The 24,077-nt window shown below is 38.4% G+C and overlaps 1 protein-coding gene across 3 annotated transcripts in view; it reads right to left on the bottom strand.

The window, feature by feature from the left end:
- CNOT1 (CCR4-NOT transcription complex, subunit 1) overlaps window positions 1-24,077 on the bottom strand; it is an 82,945-nt gene that overhangs the window by 39,424 nt on the left and 19,444 nt on the right. For all 3 annotated transcript variants that reach the window (XM_010861840.1, XM_010861839.1, XM_010861838.1), the window contains exons 2-13: window positions 17,781-18,056; window positions 11,782-11,889; window positions 11,101-11,199; window positions 10,687-10,755; window positions 10,545-10,599; window positions 9,879-10,082; window positions 7,858-8,026; window positions 6,723-6,849; window positions 6,479-6,589; window positions 3,747-3,917; window positions 3,215-3,342; window positions 799-1,039 (exon numbers count right to left, since the gene is read on the bottom strand). In XM_010861840.1, coding sequence (XP_010860142.1) covers window positions 799-1,039; window positions 3,215-3,342; window positions 3,747-3,917; window positions 6,479-6,589; window positions 6,723-6,849; window positions 7,858-8,026; window positions 9,879-10,082; window positions 10,545-10,599; window positions 10,687-10,755; window positions 11,101-11,199; window positions 11,782-11,889; window positions 17,781-17,882 — 1,584 coding nt within the window. In that variant the 5' untranslated portion in view covers window positions 17,883-18,056. The remainder of the gene's footprint in view (window positions 1-798; window positions 1,040-3,214; window positions 3,343-3,746; window positions 3,918-6,478; window positions 6,590-6,722; window positions 6,850-7,857; window positions 8,027-9,878; window positions 10,083-10,544; window positions 10,600-10,686; window positions 10,756-11,100; window positions 11,200-11,781; window positions 11,890-17,780; window positions 18,057-24,077) is intronic.

Here is a 24,077-nt window from a genome sequence, read left to right as displayed (position 1 = left end):
CCCAGTGCATTAGCCCCAAGCATCCAGTATCATGCATCGAACCTGGACTGGCAACTCGTTTCATATATGATATTATACATGTTTCAATGCCATTCTCCCAAATCTTCCCACCCTCTCCCTCTGCAACAGAGTCCGTAAGACTGTTCTATACATCAGTGTCTCTTTTGCTGTCTCGTACACAGGGTTATTGTTACCATCTTTCTAAATGCTGGATTTAAAGTACAATTATGTCAATTCAATTGATGTGTGATATTCTCTCATTTGCTATTAAGAAGTAAAATGAGAACCTTCTGTTTCTATTAAGCTCTGTACTGGTACCCTAGCGATACAGTTTTCATAATACTGAAATTTTTTTTTAATTGTCTAGCCTCCTTGCTCTTTCAAGTTTTATACTTAATACCTACATGATGCTAAAAGATAAAATAAATTTTATGGAAGTGTGACTTTCTCAGAGTGTCAGGATTCCAAGGTTGACAATTTCTCTAGTTGAACATCATCAAAAGAATGTCTATTATGCAGAAATAGAATTACAGATGTAGGAAACTAACACAGTTATGGGGGGTGGGGATTGGGAACGACATATACACACTACTATGTACAAAAGAGAGATAACTAAATAAGAACCTACTGTACAGCAAAGGAAGCTCTACTCAACACTCTGAAATGGCATGTATGGAACAGAATCTGAAAGAATGAATATGTGTACATATAACACTCACTTTGCTGTACACCCAAAACACAAATCAACAAAAAAGTTTTAATGTTGATTATTAAGACAAAGAAATGGTCGTATCTTACCTGTCCATGCCATGCATAGTGCAAAATTATAGCTGAGTTAGGGTGGTTTCCAAGGAAAATTGGCATCAGAGTGGAGATGAGTTCGTGGCGCAAGGTGTGCCAGGAGGTGTTGATTTGTAATAAGGCCAATACCAGCATGTCTGGACAGTGTTTGATAGGGAAGCTGAAGAGCTGTTTGACTTGCTCATATTGCCCTACCTCTGCGAGCCTTAGCAGAGATTCAATCAAATCCAAGCTCTTCCTAACAAGAATGGAAATAAGATAATCTGTCAGTGAAAATCTAAGGACACAAAATCCATTTTCCAAATAAATGATACCAGCTATCAAGACAAAACCAAGTTGCTGTCATCTTTAGTATTTGAAAAATATTTAAATTGGTGCTGATTCATCTCAAATATATAATGCTGGCATGCTTTCAAACTAACTTTAAAAGCCGTCCAAATTAACAAAATAAGTGATGAAGGAGTAGACGTGACTGACCATTTGCATAACCACGGACCTCCTCACCATGAAAAACTTTTTGTGATTAGAGTGAAAAGTAAAAATATCAGAGTTTACAAACAGTCAAAAATTCAATAAAACATAAACACAACAAACATTCTACATAAAAATACAGCCTGACTCACACAACACTGCAAATCAACTGTATTTCAATTTAAAAAGAAAGCCCAGCCAGAACACTTACTTTGGTAACACAGTTTTAACTTACGTGCCCCCTCTGATGTCTATACAAGTTCAGAAGTAATCAATACCTCCTATGAATTGGAAGCTAAATGTGGTTGGCTTCAGCCAAGCGTCAAATCTTACTAATCCTAGTCCATAAAAACTATGGGATAGAGATCAAATTAAACACCATGAGGAAATAGATACCCTATATCATAGGGAAGACTACAGGATGCTATTTTTCCATTAAATCAATGGTCAAGAATTATATTAAAAAAAAAAAAAAAGGAAGACTCATAGAATGAAAGAAACTATGTACTTAGACCTTATGTGGACTCCCAATCATACAAAGTGTTATAAACCATTTTTGAGACAATTAGGGAAACCTGAATATACAGCTGTATCAAGGAGTTATTAAATATATAATGACATTTCAGTTTTATAAATTGGAAAGAGGTTTTTATCTGTTAAAATGAAGAAACACTACCATACACATTAATCTTAACAGGAAGGGAAAAAAAAAAAAAAAATCAACCAACCCAGCAGATCCAACACTGGCTACCACCTGGACATCTGGGGAATCGATACACTTTAGAACAGACCACTGCTTCAGAACAGGGATCAGCAAACAACATTCACAGGCCCAATCTCACACTGCCTAATTTTTGTAAATACTGTTTTGCTGGAATAGAGTCACACTCACATTTATACTGTGCTACAATTTAAGAGTTAAGTAGTTGCACAGAGACCATCTGGCCTGCAAAGCCACATATTAAACCCTTTACAGGGAAAATTTACCATCCTTTGTCTTGTAAGATGATGTCAATAGGGCTTTGTGCGTGCGTGCATGCTAAGTAGCTTCAGTCGTGTCTGACTGTGTGTGACCCTATGGACTGTAGCCTGCCAAGGTCCTCTGTCCATGGGGATTCTCCAAGCAAGAATACTGGAGTGGATTGCCATTTCCTACTCCAGGGGATCTTCCCAACCCAGGGATTGAACCCACATCTCTTAAGTCTCCTGTATTCTCCGGAGGGTTCTTTACTACTGGTACCACCTGGGAAGCCCAATAGGGCTTTATACTGACCTAAAACGAACAGCCACAACACGTCCTCCTCCCTCCCCCTCCCCCCAAACACTAACTGTTCATGTTGAAAAAGTGTCCCAGTAGAGTATGGTTGAAAAAAATGGAAAAAACATTATAAAGTAGATGTCTTTGAGGACCAAAGCAGCCCATGGCCACTCCCTATAGCCATGAGTGTATTTTAATAGTAATGCACATCCATCCCTCAGAGAGGAATGACTTAAGTTTCAGGAGAAACCAACTCAGCCAGTCAGATTTTCCCTCAGAAATTTGGAATTGAAACTCAGAGAAAATAGATAATTAACTTAAAGTTTGAGATTTCATGAGTTGGCCACTTTGAGCCACTTACAAAAGCAAGCAAGCAAAATCTACAGAGAAAAGAAAGGGATTTAACCCTAATAGAGAAGTGCAAATCTCCTTCTAACGTGTCTGATAGTTTCAGAAAATATACAATGGCAGATATTACAAGAAGAAAGATGTGTCTAGTGATAAGGGGACTAAATAGAGATTTTCACCCAAGAACACCCTACTATATAAAATTTAGGGTAAGCAGGCTTGCTAAAAATACTATTTCATTTAAACCTTTAACTATGTAGTTGGCTAACTATTAATCTTATATTTCAAAAAAGTAGAAGTGATCCTTTCAAGAAAAGCTAGATGAAGAGTGTTTACCATGTGGCAATTTCTCGATTGTCATCCTCTGGTGGTGCTTTCAGAATATCAGTGGCAACAGTATGACAGGGATAGTCGGCAAAACAGAAGATCTCTGGATTTATAAGGGAATGCTGAATGAAGGAGAGCTGGAAAAAGAGAAAAAAGTCCTTACTACCATAAATGACTGTGGATGTTAAAAAACTGAAACATTTTAACAAAGCAATTTCAACCTTAAGGTTATCAGAAATTTCCCTTTAAAATCTTAATTATTTGATCTTTCAAAACCACAGGTAATTCAGACAAAATAAGGTGCATGATGACCCTGGAGACAAACATCCTTAAAATACTGGGAAAACAGATGGATTGCTACACTTCAGCTGAGTCTGGTATTAAACTATAATAATGTTTCTTCAAAATTCACGGGAGTCTCTGCTTTTCTGAGCAATGCAAAACAAATTCTATTTTAAAACAATATTTTAATCAAAGGATAGATGTCACTATGTTAGTTGTTATTTTGTGTCTCTTCTATAGCTAAACACTATTCACTTACCTGGCCTTCTGCGTGTTTCCAAGGTCTGTATATGAGATCTACAGGGAACACTTCCATACCCAGACCCCTTTGAATGCCATAGACTACATTATGAAGTCCTTTACTATCACGAATTTGAAACCCAGGATGGTCCAGTTCATAAGTTACTTCCTTGAAATTCAAACTCGGGTTCTAAAAAAGAAAAGCACTTCAAAGTTTAATGAACAAAAGTGCACATATTTTGATTGCTTTATCCAAAGAGTCACATTAAATCTTTAGTTCAATCAAGATGGTAATAGTCTAATTATAGACACAAAATCATCTAAATCTTTCCGGCATTACCAAAAAGTCTTAGAAGAGGTATATTCCTTTTTAAAAAAATTTTTATTTTTATTTTGGCTGTGCTGGGTCTTCATTGTACCACATGGGCTTAGCTGCCCCACAGCATATGGGATCTTAGTTTAGTGACCAGGGATCGAATCTGTATCTCCAGCACTGCAAGGCAGATTCTTAACCAGTGGACCACCAGGGGAGTCTCAGAAAAGCAAATTCTTAATATTCAAAATAAACCAGCTCTACTAGTAAGTAACTCCAATCTTTCAGCAAGCAACTCCAACCTTTCAGCTCATGATATACTTCTGAATATATATGAGGACATAATGGGGAAATCTCTCTTCCTCTACTTTAGTGCAGTGAACACGCCCATCCCGATAATGCCTCTTCTTTACAGTAAGACTTCATTACTTTGGAACAAAGTGGCAAAGATAAACCAATTATCCCAAATGTCAATCTTAAAGATCTCCCCTAAAAGTATCTCAATGTATGTATCAGGAAAAGTGATCTAAATTCTTTATGACAAAAAGACTAAAAATATTCTATTCAAAAATGTTTTATGAAAAGGTATTCATAAAAGCAGTATGAGATTCCTTAAAGAAACACAAAGCACAGGAAACAACTTTAGAAGATCATTTACCAAACACTCTGCACCAAGCAATAAGAATATTTTGTGCTTGGGACTTCTCTGGTGTCCCAAGTGGGTGTCCCAGTGGTTAAGACTTTGAGCTCCCCATGTCAGGGGCACAAGTTGGATCCCTGGGTGGGAGACTAAGATCCTGCATGCCACATCGTGTGGCCAAAATGGAAAAAAAAAGAATATTTTGTGCTTGAAAGGGAAAAAAAAAAAAGGATGTGCATACTTCAAAATTAAATCTCCAACCAAAACATCATATCCAATTTAGTTTTGCTTTAAGGTGACTTCTCTGAAGACTTGCTTTGTATACAGTACAAAGAGTAAACCTCAGTTGGGGTATTCACTCTAAGGCAACAATAGCATTCAGAGGTGAGATTTTTTTCTACAGTTTGTTTCAAGGACTGAATGTGACAGAACAGAATCATAAATATACTATTAAACAGCATTCCTAGAAAGAGGTTAAGTTTGGAAAGTCCACAGGTATGCCCCTATGGTTTCCTCCTTCCATCTTGGGTAGTAAAAAAAAAAACCAAACAAATTATTAACCCAATGTATGTCTGAAATTGTCCTCTGCTCCCTGTCTACAAAAAAATATACAGAAACTCAAATACATGAGAAGAAAAAGGAAGAGGAAAATATTACTAATTCAACTATTCAAATCCACACTGAAGGTATTTAATTTATAGCCTTTGCACTCTGAAATCAAAACAACATAGGTTCAGATAACATGGAACACTGTCCTTGTCTACAATAAAAAAAAAAAAAAGAGTATCATCAATAAGGCAATAAACTACTGAGATGAAACAGAGAGAAAAGCATGTTTTCATTTTATAGACAACCACAGGTTAAGAACAAATTAATAACTGGTTATCCATAAGTGATAAAACTGTGATTTTATTTTGCTTTTCTTTCATTTCACTTTCCAAATTTTCCGCCATGATCATGTTATTTTTTAATAGGTTTGAACACCATAAATCCATCTACTATTAAAATAAAAGGAAAACCCTTTGATGTTAAGGTCATAAAGAGAATGGTATGATTCCCTGTTATTCAGTTCTGCCTCTAAGTTACATATGTGGAAAACTAAAACTGAAATACAGGATAGACAAATGACCTGACACCTTACCAAGAATGTTATGTGTGTGTATGTAGTCGTTAGCCTTATATGTAGTTCCCTGACATTTTATGAACAAGCCTGGAATATTACACCTTGATCTTGACTCCACACTCCCTTTTAATAACTAGAAGTTTTACCCTTGTATTTAACATTTCAACATTTTAGGAGAGGTACTTTTTATTTTAGGAGAGGTACTTTTTATTTGGGAGCCAATTATTTAGCTTATGGATATTCCAGAAGTGGAACTAGTAAGAGATGTACTGATTTTTATTATTCCTATCCACCATAAACAAAGTTGGCAGGGTTTTTGTACACCTTCCAGAAAACATTCAGACTTTCTTTCTCCTCAATAATTCTTCATATAATCATTATTTTGTAACAAATTCATCCTTCCCCAAAAACCACACACTAACTGCCAGCCAATCATCTCATCAGTGTGATTCAGAACTGCATAGCAACAATTCATTATGAACAAAGCCAGAGTTTGACTATGTGCTATTTCCAGTACATAATTACTTCTGATGTTTCATTACATTTAAGCCAATGAAGTCAGAAATTACAAAACAGTGCAGCCCTCATTCAGCTAGGCACTTTACTCATTAAAATTTTCATTCTCTGGGCTATACCTTACTAATATCATAAATATACGACATTACATGTACTCACCAGTTCTTTGAGAACATCGATCAAGACTTCTACATTCCATGTGTGTGCCTGTGCTCCATCACTTTTATCTTTCCCATCACTCCAGATTCCACTGCCAGGAGCAGAGATACTCTGTAGGAGTAAAAAATGAATTAAACAAAGCCAACTACTGCATGTGTTCAGCTCGGGTTGATAGAACAATCATACTGACTTAATAAAATAAAAAATTAATTCACTTTGTAAAATAGTTGATTGCCACACTTACCTGTAATGGAATTCCGTCTGTTAATCCTGAATGAGTTCGAGCCATCATTCCTAAAACCCTTGCAACCTGGGCAGCTGTGACCTCCCGAACACCAAACTGCATGATTATATTGCGACATTCTTCAATACTGAAACAAAAATTTAACTTCAGAAAAATAGCACCCTCAACACCAAGGTTAAGAAACACTCATATGAGTCTTTGAGTGAAATCACTAGTTTTACTAACATAGAGTAATACACTTCATTTCTTCTTACTTTCACATAGCAAGTAATGGAAAAAATGCCCAGTTAAGAAAAAAGTTTAAAATACTGATTAAAGAAGGAAATATGAATTAAGAGTAGTATTTTTCAAAAAGAAACAAAATTATCCTCCTCAATCTTTGAATATCAGTATTTTAAAGAATAACTTGATTTATACCAATCAAGGGTTATTCTGATATGTACAAAGCCTTGAAAATGTACTTTTTTTCACTTTGCATCAACAGAAGTTTTATGCCAGACACATATATACACATAAGAAATACACTTTCAAACTAAGTGGAAATGTGATTTGAGTTTTAAAAATATTAAATGTTACACTTAAAGTCAAACTAAAGCACATAAATGCCCTTAATAATATATTCTCAGAAGAAACATTAATAATCCACTGTTTAATAGTCTTAAGTGCTACCATTAGGGTAAGCAATTTCCTCTGATGCCCCTGGCAAATGGGGAAAATATCTGAAAGGCAGGGTATGAAAGGCTAGAAAAGGAAGACTGTAAAAATCAAGGCACAGTGAGGAAACTGAGGGTGGGAGGAGGCAGAAGCAAATCAGGCATGCTGGATGGGACACGATCCCATTAACACTTGCTGCAATGCCCTTTCTCTCTCAAAAGCTAAAAATGCATAACATGCCAACTAGGCTAGGAACCCCTGTCTGTAAATGTGAGCAATTAGGGGGGATGGATAAGTAGAAATTTAGCCACCAAAACACTAATAGGTGGCAGCAAAACTAATATGTGGAAGATTGAATTTAGAAGCAAAATTCTTGAGAGGCAAAGATAACACATCAAGGAACCATCAGGAACTTGCTTTAAAAAATGACATTGTACTTGTCCTAAGAGTAATCAGAGGTTTAAAATGCCTTCCTACCAACCTTGCACAAAAGCCATAGCCCACTTCTTGCATAAAATCAGCCAAAGAGCTCTCCATCATGGTTTTAGCTACCCCTCCGGAATCAGGCAGGATTCTGTCCATTAGAATGTCCCGTTTTTCAGGGTATAAAAGTGGTGCAAGCACCACAGGACAGCGTTCCTGGGGAAAATCTGAGAAAAGGAAGAAGATACTTATAACTGCTATATTGATTAAAAACGAACTGTCCTCTTTAACTCTCTAAAAGTCCCTCAAACCTGAGTCTTTGACAAGTTCATACTCAAAGCAAAGTTTATTCAGTTTATTCAGCTAGCCCAGTCCAAACTATGACTTCAACACCAATTCTAAAATTTGAATGTTCCTTTGTCATATATAATGGTCATGAGTATATTTTTAATTCTTTTAGATCCCATTATCCATTGACATTGACTAAGTCACACCCTATCAGTTCAGTTCAGTTCAGTCGTGTCCGACTCTTTGTGACCCCATGAACCACAGCACACCAGGCCTCCCTGTCCATCACCAACTCCTGGAGTCCACCCAAACCTATGTCCATTGAGTCGGTGATGCCACCCAACCATCTCATCCTCTGTCATCCTCCTCTCCTGCCCTCAATCTTTCCCAGCATCAGGGTCTTTTCAAATGAGTCAGCTCTTCACATCAGGTGGCCAAAGTATTGGAGTTTCAGCTTCAAGACAGTCCTTCCAATGAACACCCAGGACTGATCTCCTTTAGGATGGACTGGTTGGATCTCCTTGCAGTCCAAGGGACTCTAATTCTTCGGTGCTCAGCTTTCTTTATAGTCCAACTCTCATACCCATACATGACCACTGGAAAAACCACAGCCTTGACTAGACAGACCTTTGTTGGCAAAGTAATGTTTCTGCTTTTCAATATGCTGTCTAGGTTGGTCGTAAGTTCCCTTTCAAGGAGTAAACATCTTTTAATTTCATGGCTGCAATCACCATCTGCAGTGATTTTGGAGCCCAGAAAAATAAAGTCAGCCACTGTTTCCCCATCTATTTGCCATGAAGTGATGGGACCAGATGCCATGATCTTCGTTTTCTGAATGTTGAGCTTTAAGCCAACTTTTTCACTCTCCTCTTTCACTTTCATCAAGAGGCTCCTCAGTTCCTCTCCACTTTCTGCCATAAGGGTGGTGTCATCTGCATATCTGAGGTTATTGATATTTCTCCCAGCAATCTTGATTCCAGCTTGTGCTTCTTCCAGCCCAGCGTTTCTCATGATGTACTCTGCATATAAGTTAAATAAGCAGGGTGACAATATACAGCCTTGACGTACTCCTTTTCCTATTTGGAACCAGTCTGTTGTTCCTATATATCACTATATAGTTCACACCCTATATATCACTCTAAAATGTCACACAGCGCTATCAATTCCCATGCAAGGAAGGCATCAGAAACAACTGGTACATCCATGTCTTTTCATTTCACTGACAAGTGGAAAACTTCCTATTACTGAGAAAGTTAATGCAGTTTAAAATTATATAAATTTTAATATAATTATATAAACATTAAGAAAACAATAATAACAGTGAAAATGGATAGTGGCTAGTCCACTATAAGATTTGTTTTAAAGATCTCTGAAAGGAAGATGGCAATAGCAGAACCAGGAGTTATCTTAGCACAACAATGCCAACAGCCGAAGAGGTAAAGTCGGTATATCAAAAGTGATCAACTTATTTCAACCAAAAAGAACATGCCACAATACCATAGTCTCTGTATCCCATAAAAGGGAAAAATCTGACCACATGGAAATACACCAAGTCCAAACTGAGATGGCACTTAGATAACAAGATTGTCAGTGAAGTGCTCTTCGCATTATACTGTTTCTATAACGAGGCTTTTGTCACTAAAATACTCTCTTCCTTCTCAAAGATTATCAACTTAACAGAAAGGTAAATCGCTGTCTTCATTTGTATTCTAAAATCCCTTTGCCATGTATATTCATCCAAAAAAACCATCTTTTGTCTCATCTTTTATAGGCTACAGACAGTCTTTTTACCTCTGCGCAGCGTCTTAAGAAAAGCGTCTATCTGTTCCTGTCCAACTCCAAAGGCTCCCTTCTGCCCAAAGAGGAGATGGGACAGGAGGAGGTGTAGGACCTCTATTGCTATATCTTGGAAGCCACCTTCCTGATTTCCACTGACGTCTGCGTCAATGTAAGAACGCAGAAGATCTGGAAGCTTCTGTTTGATAAACTGGGCAGCTAGAAGGGTAAACAAACAAACAAACAAAACAAGTTATTTTTGCACCACAACAGGTCAGAAGTCACATACCATCAAAATGTAGATAGATGACCATCGTTCTCATTCACCAACTCACCCTTCACCCTCTGTATTTTCACAGCTCTAGCTGGCAGACATAAAATAAAAGACCAATTGCCAAGGGCTTGGTGAGGGGGTAGAGAATTTTTGGCCAGGTACAGAGCTTCAGTTTTTTAGAACAAAGAAGTTTCAGACATCCATTACATAACAATGTGAACAGTTAACACTAATGAATTATACATTTGAAAATGGTTATGAAGGCAGATTTTAATGTGTTTTTACTATATACACACACACATAAAGGAGATCAAACAAAAATAATCATACTCTCTAAACTAAGTTCAAGATTCAGAAATCCACAGATTTTAAAGACTCTAACCTCACTACAGGAAAGAAGAACTTACCAAAACCTCTGAGATCTGTGCTGGAAGAATTCAAGAGGGCAAGGCCAAAAATTACCTGAAAGAAGAAGGGTCAGATTGACCAAAGAGTACAAATAGTTGCTTTATTTCTAATTCTGTCTATCTCTTTTCTTAAATCACTTACCTCTTGTACTTTGCTTAACTTGAGAACTTTACTCAGCTGGGCAAATAAGTGGGGTGCAGGCTTTAAACTCTGAAACAAACCAAACTTTATTTTAAAATAGGAACATACAATTTTCAGATCTATAAAAGCATCTGTTCACCCAATTATGGTGCTGCATAGGAGTGACAAATCTGTACTGAGGCTAGCAACAGTTGTGGAACTGTGTTCTGACAAGCTTAAGCCTTGATATGACCTGGTTTTATTAAGATTCTAATTATTATCAAACTACCTTGACTTTTTTAGAAAGCTATAAAACCCTCCAAAGTAAGTATTTGAAGTTTTTTAATTAAAATATGATATGAGATCAAGGATTAAGGCTTTTTTACAACATCTAATAAGATATCACATCTTAGGGCTACTAAAAGGAATACCAACCTTCTGATAGTGCAATGGATTATCAATGGCATAGGACAGCGTCGAGATAAAATTTGGCTTCGTAATCAGTGACGCACACTCCTGAATCAGAAACTGAGTCTTTAAAAATAAAAAATAAAATTTCATTAGCACTCAGTCATTATCTTGCATAAACAGAAACAGCGTTGCTCAGAACATTAAAGGGTAACCTGATACTGTATACTGTTCCTACATTATCAAAATCAGCTCTTTAAAAATCCCACTGAAACTACCAAAGTCTATTAACAAGAAGTGTTACCAAAACCTCTGTAGGACAGAGTCCATTGACAAGGTCACCATAATATCATGTAATATCATGACAAACTGCTCCCAAATTGAGAATCAAGCCATAGAACTCAATCTAGGACAAGAGATCTTTCTGCCTGACTTACTTGTCAAGCAGGACTGCCCTACAGTCCCGCTTCCTTCAGGCAGGTCTCATTCCCAGTTCTCTAAGCCTGAATTGTGTAGCTATAATGGTCTGCAGCCAGGCAAGACAAGAGAAGGACAAGAAAAGGAGAAGTCCCTCTATCTTTAAGCCATTCAGCTAAGATTATTTCTGGATCCTATTTGTATGTGAGATCTGCTATGCAACTAGGCCCAAAATGCAACTCAGGGAACAATCAGATCTAAGTGAATATATACTGTGTAAGCCCCAAATACCTGATGAAAATCTTTGCCACTACTTTTACCATCGCCACTGAAATCCACATGCGAAAATAGGCAGCGTAATAAATGCCTGTCTGCCTCAGGACCGTGCCGATTCACAATCTAAAAAGACCAAAAATACGAGTTTGTAGTCAAAACTGAGTGATTTTTTTTTAAATTCACCTCTAGGACAACATCCCAAATTACATAACTGTTCATTCTGGAATAAGAGTTCTAGGAATTGAGATGGAGGTGCCAATATTTTGTGATTAAATATTTTTAAAATGCTCCCTACAGGCACTAGCAAGAAGGAAAGAAAAACAAAAACTACCAGGAATTAGCCCCACCTAATTGTGTTCTCTGATTCCCCTCTATATCAAAAGCATCAAACAGCACAAATGACACACTGAAGTTGTAAGGCAACAAGTTTATAACAAACTGCACTTGTGGGAGCCTCATTTTTTCTGTCCATTGTTGTTTTTACCCTAAAGAGTATAACCTAAAATCTAACACAACTGCAATTTTTATAATAATAGCCCACATGGAAAAGCCCTAAAGGAACTGATCTAATTATTAGTACTGGCCCTGAGCTTCTGGCTGTTGCTCAAATTTACCAATGCTATTCCCTATAACTAAAAAACTCCAGATATCTACAAATTGGTTTGTCTTCTCACCTCCTTTAGGTTTCTGCTCTAAAGTCACTTCATCAGTGAGAGGGTTCCTAATTACCCTCCCTAAAACAGCAATATGACCTGCCATCATCACCCCTCACCCTGCTTTACTTCTCTCCATGGTACTTACCATCACCAGATAATTTTCTATTTTCTACATCTCACTAGACTATAAGTGAGAACTGGGAATTTATATATCTGTGTTCATGTCATATCTAGTCAAGAAAAGAGCTTCAGTTCAGTTCAGTCGCTCAGTTGTGTCCGACTCTTTGCGACCCAATGAATCACAGCACACCAGGCCTCCCTGTCCATCACAAACTCCCAGAGTTCACTCAGACTCACGTCCATCGAGTCGGTGATGCCATCCAGCCATTTCATCCTCTGTTGTCCCCTTCTCCTCCTCCCCCTAATCCCTCCCAGCATCAGAGTCTTTTCCAATGAGTCAACTCTTTGCATGAGGTGGCCAAAGTATTGGAGTTTCAGCTTTAGCACCAGTCCTTCCAAAGAACACCCAGGACTGATCTCCTTTAGAATGGACTGGTTGGATCTCCTTGCAGTCCAAGGGACTCTCAAGAGTCTTCTCCAACACCACAATTCAAAATCATCAATTCTTTGGCACTCAGCTTTCTTCACAGTCCAACTCTCACATCCGTACACGACTACTGGAAAAACCATAGCCTTGACTAGACAGACCTTTGTTGGCAAAGTAATGTCTCTGCTTTTCAATATGCTATCTAGGTTGGTCATAACTTTCCTTCCAAGGAGTAGTGAAAAGTGAAAGTGAAGTCATGTCTAACTCTTTGCGACCCCATGGACCATAACCTACCAGGCTCTTCTGTCCATGGGATTCTCCAGGCAAGAGTACTGGAGTGGGTTGCCATTTCCTTCTCCAGGGGATCCTCCCAACCCAGCGATCGAACCTGGGTCTCCCACATTGCAGGCAGACGCTTTACCATCTGAGCCACCAGGGAAGCCAAGGAGTAAGCGTCTTTTAATTTCATGGCTGCAATCACCATCTGCAGTGGACACTGTTTCCACTGTTTCCCCATCTATTTCCCATGAAGTGATGGGACCGGATGCCATGGTCTTCGTTTTCTGAATGTTGAGCTTTAACCCAACTTTTTCACTCTCCTCTTTCACTTTCATCAAGAGGCTTTTGAGTTCCTCTTCACTTTCTGCCATAAGGGTGTGTCATCTGCATATCTGAGGTGATTGAAAAGAGCTTAGCACAATGTATATGTAGAGTAATCATCTGTCTATTAAATAGCACATTAACAGACTCCATGAGCCAAAAGATTCGTTCTGGGTTTTTAGTATACTATCTGTATGAATACTTTGGATTACTTTATAAAAAACAGTGCACCTATTCAGTTTAACATATTAAAAAGAACATGAAAAATTTTTGCGGGAGACATAAAAGATTACTTTTAACACAAAAGACATAATTGTCAAACTCCTAAGTAAAAGATGGTGGAACTAAGACTACTTTTTCCCTATTCTAGCCTCTCATATTAAAAAAAAAAAAAAAAACTTCAGTGACTTCTTTGGTCATCCAGTGGTTTAAGAATCTGCCTACCAATGCAGGGGACATAAGCTCAATACCTGGTCCAAGAAGATCCCACATGTCACGGACCAACTGATACCATGTGCCACAACTACTGAAGCCTGTGCACCTAGAGCTTGTGCTCTGCGACAAGAGAAGACACCACAGTGGGAAGCCAGGACACCACCACTAGAGAAATTCCAAACAGCAACAAAGGCTCAAGGAAGGAAGGAGGCAATTTTTTTTTTTTTTTAAAATTTAGAATAGGGTCAAAGGACTTGGAAGCTGATAAGAATAAGCTTTCAGTGGCCAAAGAGGATAATGGATGAATATCAAGAATACTTTCAATGGCTTCAAACACATCAAATATGTTAAAAAATACGCAGATTTCTAATATTAAAAAACCATTCATTGGTCTTATTTGGAGGCTAGGAAACAAGTCATTTTGAAAACTGGCAAACAGAATCAAGCCCTTCCTCTATATAAATCATACTTCAGGCAACCAGACAATTACAGGTGGTAAGGGCAAGTTTCCATTTACAGAACTATTTCAACTAATAAAAAATGCTAACAATTAGAATGTTACCACTTTGCAATCCTTAACAATCAATGAATCCAGTCAATGAACAAAGCCTGACAAAAATCACAAAAATAGAGACTAGACATTATGAACTCCTAATTAAATAAAGTATACACTGCCACCCATAAAACTGTCCTAAGGGAGAAAAAAACCTTAATCTGATTAAGCTCCCAAATTTAATTATCAATTTATAGCAAAGTAAAGAACATGTAAAATACCACCCTGGGAATGTAATCAGCAATATTCAGACAGTGGATAACTACCGGACAATCTGATTTCTTTAACAAAATAACTGCAAGGGTGGGGGGGGTTGGGGGAGGGGAAGAAGGGATAAAACACAGATTTTAAGAGATTTAATAAAAATGCAACAAACTATGGGGCAGAAGTCCTGACTCAAGTCAACAGTTTTTACCTTTTTTTAAATGAGGCAAACTGAAAAAATGCTAATGTTAACTGGATATTTGATGCTTAAGAACTATTCTGCCAGGGGCAAGGGTTTGGAGGAGGATTGGGAATTTGAGAGTAGCAGGTGGGTTAGATGAAACAAGACTGGTTACGAAACCAGTCTGGTTTCAAATGAAACCAGATGACAGATTCATGGGGGTTCTATTATACCTACTCATGTGTGACTGAGATCATCTTTAATAAAATCTTAAACTGCAATTTTATTATTACATTTTATGGATGAAATAATTGAAATTTTAATAAAATTTTTAAATTTATTGAGACTATCATTTAAAGAACAGTATAAAATGTTTTTATAGTAAAAATACTTTTAATGCAAACCAAAAATTACTCAAGTATTAAAAAGCTGAGTAGGAAAACCAGGCTTGATTTTATTTTTCTATATTTTACTTACATAGTACCTTTTAAAATATTTACTAATTTGTTTGTTTATTTGGCAGCACCGGGTCTTAGCAGCAGCTTGGGGGATCTTTGATCTTTAACTGTAGCATGTGGGAGCTAGTTCCCTGACCAGGAATCAAACCAGGGCCCCCTGAGTTGGGAGTGTGGAGTCTTAGCCAATGGACCACCAGGAAAGTCCTCATATTTTCTTTAATAATGACAACAAATATTTTCAAAGAAAATAACAACTATAGGAGTTACTCTCTAAAGAACATCATAAAACCCTGACTAAGGGGGCAAATTAAATTCTCAAGTTGCTTTTTCACCTATAGCATAGTAATACTAGCCAGCTCATTCACATTTAGGGATTTCATACATCTAAAGAAAATCTGATAAATATTCCTTCTTCCTACTTGTCAGCAGAAGAAAGAACAAAAGGAACACAATTCCAGTCAACCTATTTAAGCCACAACAAGTGAAAAGTGTTAGTCACTCAGTTGTGTCCAACTCTTTGTGACTCCATGGACTATAGCCCACCAGGCTCCTCAGTTCATGGAATTCTCCAGGCAAGAATACTGGAGAAGATCCCTTCTCCAGGGGATCTTCCCAACCCAGGGACTGAACAAGGGTCCCCTGCACTGCAGGCAGATTCTTTACTGTCTGAGCCACGAGTTCAGTTCAGGTCGGTTCAGTCGCTCAGTTGTGTCCAACTCTTTGTGACCCCATGAATCACAGCACACCAGGCCTCCCTGTCCATCACCAACTCCTGGAGTTCACTCAGACTCACATCCATCGAGTCAGTGATGCCATCCAGCCATCTCATCCCCTGTCGTCCCCTTCTCCTCCTGCCCCCAATCCCTCCCAGCATCAGGGTCTTTTCCAATGAGTCAACTCTTCGCATGAGGTGACCAAAGTACTGGAGTTTCAGCTTTAGCATCATTCAGTGAGCCACGAGGGAAGCCCCTAAATATTTATAAAAATAAATACTAGGCAGCTTAGAACTGCAGTAAGCCTTTACCTATCACCAAAGGAAATCCAGAGTCAAGAACTAGAACCCTATTCCCATCCCAGTTCTAAATTTCTTACCATTCTCAAAGTTAAGAGAGGGGGCTATCTGCAAAGGTACCAGTGAGGCCACACTTATATAAAGAAAATCTGTACACACTGAAAACCTCAGCCCAAGGCTAAAACCAAACATTCTAACATCGACGTTCAAAATTAATTACTAAATAATTTATTCCTTCTTTCAATTCAAATGCACTTGAACACTAAAGGTTAGGTATAGGAGACAGAGACTAAAGGACAGTCCCACACCTTGAGGTCTTTGGAGTAGAGAAGACGATCAAACCAATTATAATATACTATTAAGTTGACCACATAGAGCCTTGCTGGGGGAAATCCAGGCAGTGCCACCATATTTCCCACTTCAAGGTGAAGTTGTAGGTGCCCCTGCAATTGGCTCCTTCCGTGTTCGTCTAAGCTGCAATTGTATTACTCAAGAACACATGTCTTTCTGAGGCAGCCCTCAAACAACAAGATGGATATAAAGGCCAAGCCATCTGGGCCCCCCAGAGGACCACTGTGATATCCACTCCAGTTCTCCCTGTGGAGCTGGCCAAGATTTTTACTGAGTTTCCATCACAGTTCTCCTGAATTACCATATGACCAAGCAATTCCATTCTTCGGTATATACTCTCAAAATTTAAAATAAACATCCACCCAAAACTTGTAAATGAATGTTGATAGCCACAATATCTACAACAGCCAAAAAGTGGAACCAAACCTAAATATCCAGATGCATGCTTCGACATGAATTAACCTTGAAAACTTACGCTAGTGAAAGAAGGCAGACACAAAATGCCTCATATGGTATGATTCCATTTATATGAAATGTTTAGAAAGACAAACCCATGGAGGCACAAAGTAGGTTAGTGGTTGCCAGTGGCTGGAGGGAGGGAGAAATGGAAAGCAACTGCTAATGGATTCAGGTGTTTCCTCTTCAGGTGATGCGAACATTCTCAAGTTAGATGGCGACAGCCAAACAACTTTATTCATATACTAAAAACTAGCCAATTTTACATTTTAAAAGGATCAGTTTTATAGTTTGTGAAGTATATCTCACTTTAAGACAGAAAAGAAAACGGGACCGACTAAAATGAAACAGATCAGATTTCCTAAATTTTATAGAAAAATCAAAATCTGTGAATCCTAAAATTTAGAAAAAAGCAATGAAGTAAGATCTCATCTATATATTAAGCTGAAATCACTAGAAATAAGAGGCATTTTTCATGCAGCATACCCACATAAATTTCCAATTTTCTTCACTGAATACTCATTCCTTTAATGATGCTTGTTTTCTCACTAGTTTACTTACATGCTGTATTTCCTGCTGGCTGGCTCGGTAGTTTTTCTTGGTTAAATTGTCCACCAGGTAGCTGATTTGAGACAAGGCCAGCGAGAGCGAGTCAAGATTCATTGCTGGTTGGGGCGGAAGCAGGCGGCCGAGCCCGGCGCAAAATCACCATTATTCCCCTTTAGTCACCTCAGAGGCAGGTTAATGCTTTCTTTGTAATCAGCCTGTATCTGGTGTCCGTACAGTGTCTTCAGTTCTTTTTTACCAGGAGTCTTACTCTGTTCTGAAACATGGCACCTGTTTAGAATAAAAAAAATTTTAATTAGCTAATTTTTTATTAGGATTAAAAGAGGTTAAATAACTCTCCATCTTAAGACCTGAAATACAACCAAGGACCTTTTAAAAAATTATGTCGTCTCAACCATTACTGATAAAAAAATGCCAAGTTTGAAAAATTAGGTAGGGGCAGTATAAAAAGAAAATACATCCATCCTCTTCATAAAAGATTGTATTTTTCGCAAGATGTCCTATAACATGAGGCTTCTCCTGTAACAATTTCAATGATAATTTACACTACATCCTTTAGAAGCCACAAGGAAGTATTACCCTAAAATTAGGGCTTGTGGAAAGAAACATTCATCTGACATTCTCAATCCCTCTTCCCACACTGTCTACAACTTATTTAAAAGATTCCATTTATTCACCTTACTACTTATGTATTGCTTCAGAATCAGACAGTAGTTTGGTTTTAAAGCTGTATTTTAGGATATATGTTTCAGTATTTGAACAGCTGACTTAAAATTAAGGACCCCAGAACCCAAATTCCTTCCTGTACTGTTCAAACTTCTCAGTAACAGAATTTAGAAAGGAAAAAGCAGCAATATAGCTAAAATGACAGGATGCTTATCATTTTATTAATTCCAACCACCTGCTGAGTCAGGAACTATTCTGTATTACAACACATACAGGACTATTCTGTATCACAACACATACACCGCCCCCCCGCCAAGTTTTTAAGAATTCACCAAGTACCACTGCTGACACAAGAATCTTTGAATGCAAGGAGCTGAGCTTATCCACAGCTTCATAATCAGAAATTTGCTCATAACTTCATTACCATCAGAACTTACTACATAAGGTAAAGGAAATTCATGAAGATTAAAAACCCCCTTGGTAAGGGCATTTAAACCTTTAATAACTTCTTAACAATGTAGAAAGACTACCCTGCTTTGTTCTGTTTTGTTTCTACCTATGTTATTCTTCTCTACATCTTCCTGGGGAGAAAAAAAACAGTAAGAGAATCTTGGGGATGTGGCAAGGCATTTTTGTCTATTCTAAAGTAATACCATGCTGCTGCTACTGCTAAGTCGCTTCAGTCGTGTCCAACTCTGTGCGACCCCATAGACGGAAGCCCACCAGGCTCCCCCGTCCCTGGGATTCTCCCGGCAAGAACACTGGAGTGGGTTGCCATTTCCTTCTCCAATGCGTGAAAGTGAAAAGTGAAAGTGAAGTCCCTCAGTCCTGTCCGACTCTTAGTGACCCCATGGACTGCAGACCACCAGGCTCCTCAGTCCATGGGACTCTCCAGGCAAGAGTAGTGGAGTGGGGTGCCATTGCCTTCTCTGAAAGTAATACCATATAAGAAGTCGAAGATAAACTGATAATATCTATCCATTATATGTAACTAACATGCTTGCTATAAATTCTTAGAGCAAGTTGTTTCCTTCATAGTATGATGATGGCATATTTCACCAAGATTGTTAACATTATTAACTGGTACAACCTTTTCTCAAACTCAAATTGGCAATTATTGTAGAAAGTGATTTTTGCATTACTCCAGAAACTATAATTCCACCATTAAGACTGTATCTTTTGATGTATATTACCTCAAGAACTCAAGGGAAACAGATTTTCAGTGAAATACTGTGTATCATAGCAAATAGAAAGTAGAGCAAAAAGTAACTGCTTAAATATGAAGAAATACAAGAAATAAATTATGGTATATTGAAACAAGGCAGCTGTTAAACAGAAATGAAGCAAAACTGTGCAGGAAAGACACTTATTAAGACAAAAAAAGGGACACAGATGGGAATTCCCTGGCAGGCCAGTGGTTAGGACTCTCACTGCCTAGGCCCAGGTTTCATCCCAGGGAACTAAGGGAACTTAGATCAGGGAACTAAGATCCTGCAGGTGGGGGTGAGGACATAGGAATTTTTGTTGAGTAAGTATTTAATAGCTACCTCTGCGTAAGAAGGTAAAGTGTGGAAGACTGCCCTTTGTATCTTCTTTAGTTTCTAACATTGTTTTCCCACAAGTATATATTTTATTTTCCACCTTTCTTTTTCAAAGAAAAGTTTAAAGAAAAGGGGGGGAAACCCATCAGAAGGGTAGATAAGTTTAGAATAAGTAGATTACTTGAGATTTTTGGTAAAATATCAGCCAAAGAAACTAGAGGAAAAATGAACAGAGCTACACATATATACCACTGGTTGTTTCAAGAATCTTCACATCCAAGCTAAACCAGGCAGTTTATATACAAGTCATTTCCAGAAAAAAAAAAAGTCCAAGAAACCACTCAATACCCTCCCAAGTTCAAAATAAAAACTCAAAGTCAGAAATCCTTGGCTAAGATGCCTTCAGATAACATTATCACCAGAACTGTGTGAATAAAAGGGGTCAAAAGAAGACTTCTTTATTAAAAATCTAAAATGCTCATTTTGGGGGATTTCTCTGGCAATTCAGTGGTTAGGACCTATCACTTTCACTGCCGTGGTCCCAGTACCAATCCCTGGTCAGGGAACTAAAGGTCTTGCAAGCTGCATAGTACAGCCAAATAATAACAACAGTAAAATAAAATGCTTGTTTTTAGTGGCAAGTATAAGTCAAAGTATTTTTAATTTTTATAAGTTGTGTTCAGTTAAAACTGTATTATTCAAGGTCTTTCCTGGTGGTGTAGTGGTTAAGAATAATCTGCCTCCCAATGCAGGGGACACACGTTCAATCCCTGGTCAGAGAACTAAGATCCCACACGCCACGGGGCAACTAAGCCCTCAAGCCACAACTAGAGAGCCTGCACGCCGCAACTACCAAGACCTCACGCTCTGGAGCCTGTGCTCCGCAACAAGAGAAGAAGCCCTTAAGCTGCAATGCAAACCCAGTGGAGCCAAAAAACCCCCCAAATTTGTATTATTCAAAGTATATTATTCATATGAACAGTAGTTACTTTACAATATATTGTTGTTTAGTTGCTAAGTCATGTCCAACTCTTTTTGTGACCCCATGGACAGAAGCCCACCCAGTTCCTTGGGATTTCCCAGGCAAGACAGTTGGAGCAGGTTGCCATTTCCTACTCCAGAGGATCTTCCCAATCCAGGGATCAAACCATCGTCTCTCTCTGTGTCTCCTATTTTGGCAGGCGGATTCTTTACCCCTAGTGCCACTTGGAAAGCAGGTTTACCTGTGGTACAGCACAAATCCAGCAAAGTAAGTGTTCACTGACCTTCCAATAAAATGAATTCCTGCTTGCTTTGGCACTTCAAACTATATCTTCTCTACCAACATGAACTCCATAACAAGGATTACAACTTTTTCGCATTAACATCTAAAGACTACGAAGGAGGGAGTTCCCTGGCAGTCCAAGGGTTAGGACTTGGTGCTTTCACTGCCGGAGGCCAGGGTTCAATCCTTGGAACTAAGATCCCGAAGCTGCAAGGCGTGGCAAAAAAAAAAAAAGAACTGCAAAGGATAAAAATACTAGTCTAACACACTTTTCAACAAGTCAATCTTCATTACATAAGCAAGTTAATGCATTAAACTAATGCCCAATTAAGCCCTCACTTTATGAGATCTATTAGTAGGGTGACAACATAATTTATTAACCAAACTAGGATGCTTCTGAAAATAAAGGGGTACCATTAACAATTTACACCAAGACAACAGGTATAAACTAGGACATGTGATCACCTTAGCCATCTAGAAGCCTTAGACAAACTGATCTGTCTCTCCAAGATCCACTTCTGTTAATCTGTTTCTAAAATGCCACGTCACTGGTCTCTTACTTAGTCTCCTTTACCAGCCCTTCCTCTTCTGACCTCACAGTACTGCAATCTGTGGACTTCTCTACATTCACTTTCTTGATATACTTCAGTCTTACAAGTGTTAGAAACTACATATAGCAGTAACTTCTATAAATTCTATCTCCAACCCAAATTTCTCTCATATATCTAAAACTGTATTATTTAATTTCCTAATGACACCTCAACTACAACGTGTTCAAAAATGAGCCCCTGGGATTTCCCTGGCAGTCCAGTGGTTAAGACTCCGTGCTTCCAGTGCAAGGGACATGGGCTCGATCCCTGTACCTGTTTTCCCCATCTCAGTTGATACCAACTCCATCTTTAAGTTACTCAGGCCAAATTCTTAGATTTCCCATTCACCGTAATCAGTCAAAAAATTCTTTTGGCTCTACAGAATCTATTCATTTCTCACCACAGCTATAACCAAGAATCATCATCTCTCTCTGGGATTACTATGTTAACCTCCGAACTAGTCTCCCTGTTTGCACCCTTGCTCCACACCAGTCTATTCTCAACAAGACAAAAAGACTTTCCAAATATAAAACACTCAGGTCATCCTGTGCTCAAAACCCTCCAATGACTCAGAATGGAAGCCTGAGCCCTTACAATGGCCTATGAATAAACACAGCTTGAGGGAACCTAGCCACTGGTGCTGTTCTAGCCTTCTTCTTCACTCCCCTCTGCTCAGTTCCCTTTAGCTACAGTGGCCTCCTGGCTGCTTCTCCAGCATACTCCTACCTTAGATTCCTCTGCCTGGAACCATCTTCTTCCAGATGCCAATATGGCTAACTACTTCAAGTCTACACAAATGTCACCTTCTCAGTGAGTATTACCCTGTCTAAATTGCAAACCGCACCCCCCCCAACCAGTCTTTTTTCTTTCCACATTATATCACCAAACATGGGTAACATATTTGCCTATCTCTTCATATAAAAGTTCCACGAAAGCAGTGATCATAATTGTCTACTGTTCATCAATTTATTACAAGCACTACATGGCCCATACAAGGAGTTCACTGCGTATCTGAAAAACTATAAACTGAAGCTTAGGATTTTGCACTTATATTCCGACTCTACCAAAAGGTATGACAATCCACTGAAATTTTCCTAGTCAGAAGTACAATCACATGAGAGTAAATGATAGATAATTTTTAATTTAACTGCCTCAGTAGCTGCCCTATCAAGTTGTTAAGACCCTTCCAATTAACCTTTAGCATCATAATGTGTATATAAATTGGGTCACAATGTCTTTATAGGCCATCTTTATTGAAATAGATAAGTGCAAAACAATAAAGTGTCTTTCAAAAGCTTTCCATCAAAATGTTTAGATGTTAAATTATTTCAAGATCACTAAATCTGAGATTCTAAGATACTCCTCAACTGTAACGGATCTGTGGCCCAGGAGCATTTCATGTGCATACGCAGTGCCTAGTTTTGGTCTCCATATATATCAGGGATTCAAATTGCTAAATAATTACTAACTTCAGGGACTTCTCCAGTGGTGCAGTGGCTAAGACTCCAAACTCCCAATGCAGGGGGCCCAAGTTCAATCCTTGGTCAGGGAACTAGATCTCATATGCCGCAATTAACAGTTTGCAGGCCTCAAGTAAGAGTTTGAATGTTGCAACTAAAAAAGATACCAAATGCCACAACTAGAAGATTCACATGCTGCAACAAAGACTGTAGATCCCACATGTTGCCAACTAAGACTGGGTACAGCCAAATAAACAGCAAAGTAATTTTTTAAAAATCTACCAAGGACAAAAGAAATCTACCAAGGATATGGCTATGTAAAGATTAAAACGGCAACTTTGGAAGACAAAGACTGTTTAAGTGTATTCTTGGTACTTTTCCTAATATTAAAGATATTAGAAACAATATATGTATATATTCAGTTCAGCTCAGTTCAGTTGCTCAGTTGTGTCCCAACTCTTTGTGACCCCATGAATTGTTGCAAGGCCTGCCTGTCCATCACCAACTCCCGGAGTTCACTCAAACTTACGTCCATCGAGTCAGTGATGCCATCCATCCATCTCATCCTCTGTCGTCCCCTTCTCCTCCTGCCCCCAATCCCTCCCAGCATCAGGGTCTTTTCCAATGAGTCAACTCTTCACATGAGGTGGCCAAAGTACTGGAGTTTCAGCTTTAGCATCATTCCTTCCGAAGAACATCCAGGACTGATCTCCTTTAGAATGGACTGGTTGGATCTCCTTGCAGTCCAAGGGACTGTCTGAGTCTGTCTC

Source organism: Bison bison, unplaced genomic scaffold (genome assembly GCF_000754665.1).
Source record: "Bison bison bison isolate TAMUID 2011002044 unplaced genomic scaffold, Bison_UMD1.0 scf7180017864473, whole genome shotgun sequence".
Lineage (NCBI taxonomy): Eukaryota > Metazoa > Chordata > Mammalia > Artiodactyla > Bovidae > Bison > Bison bison.
Note: the sequence above shows the minus strand (reverse complement) of the source record. Positions and strands in the feature narration are given on the sequence as shown.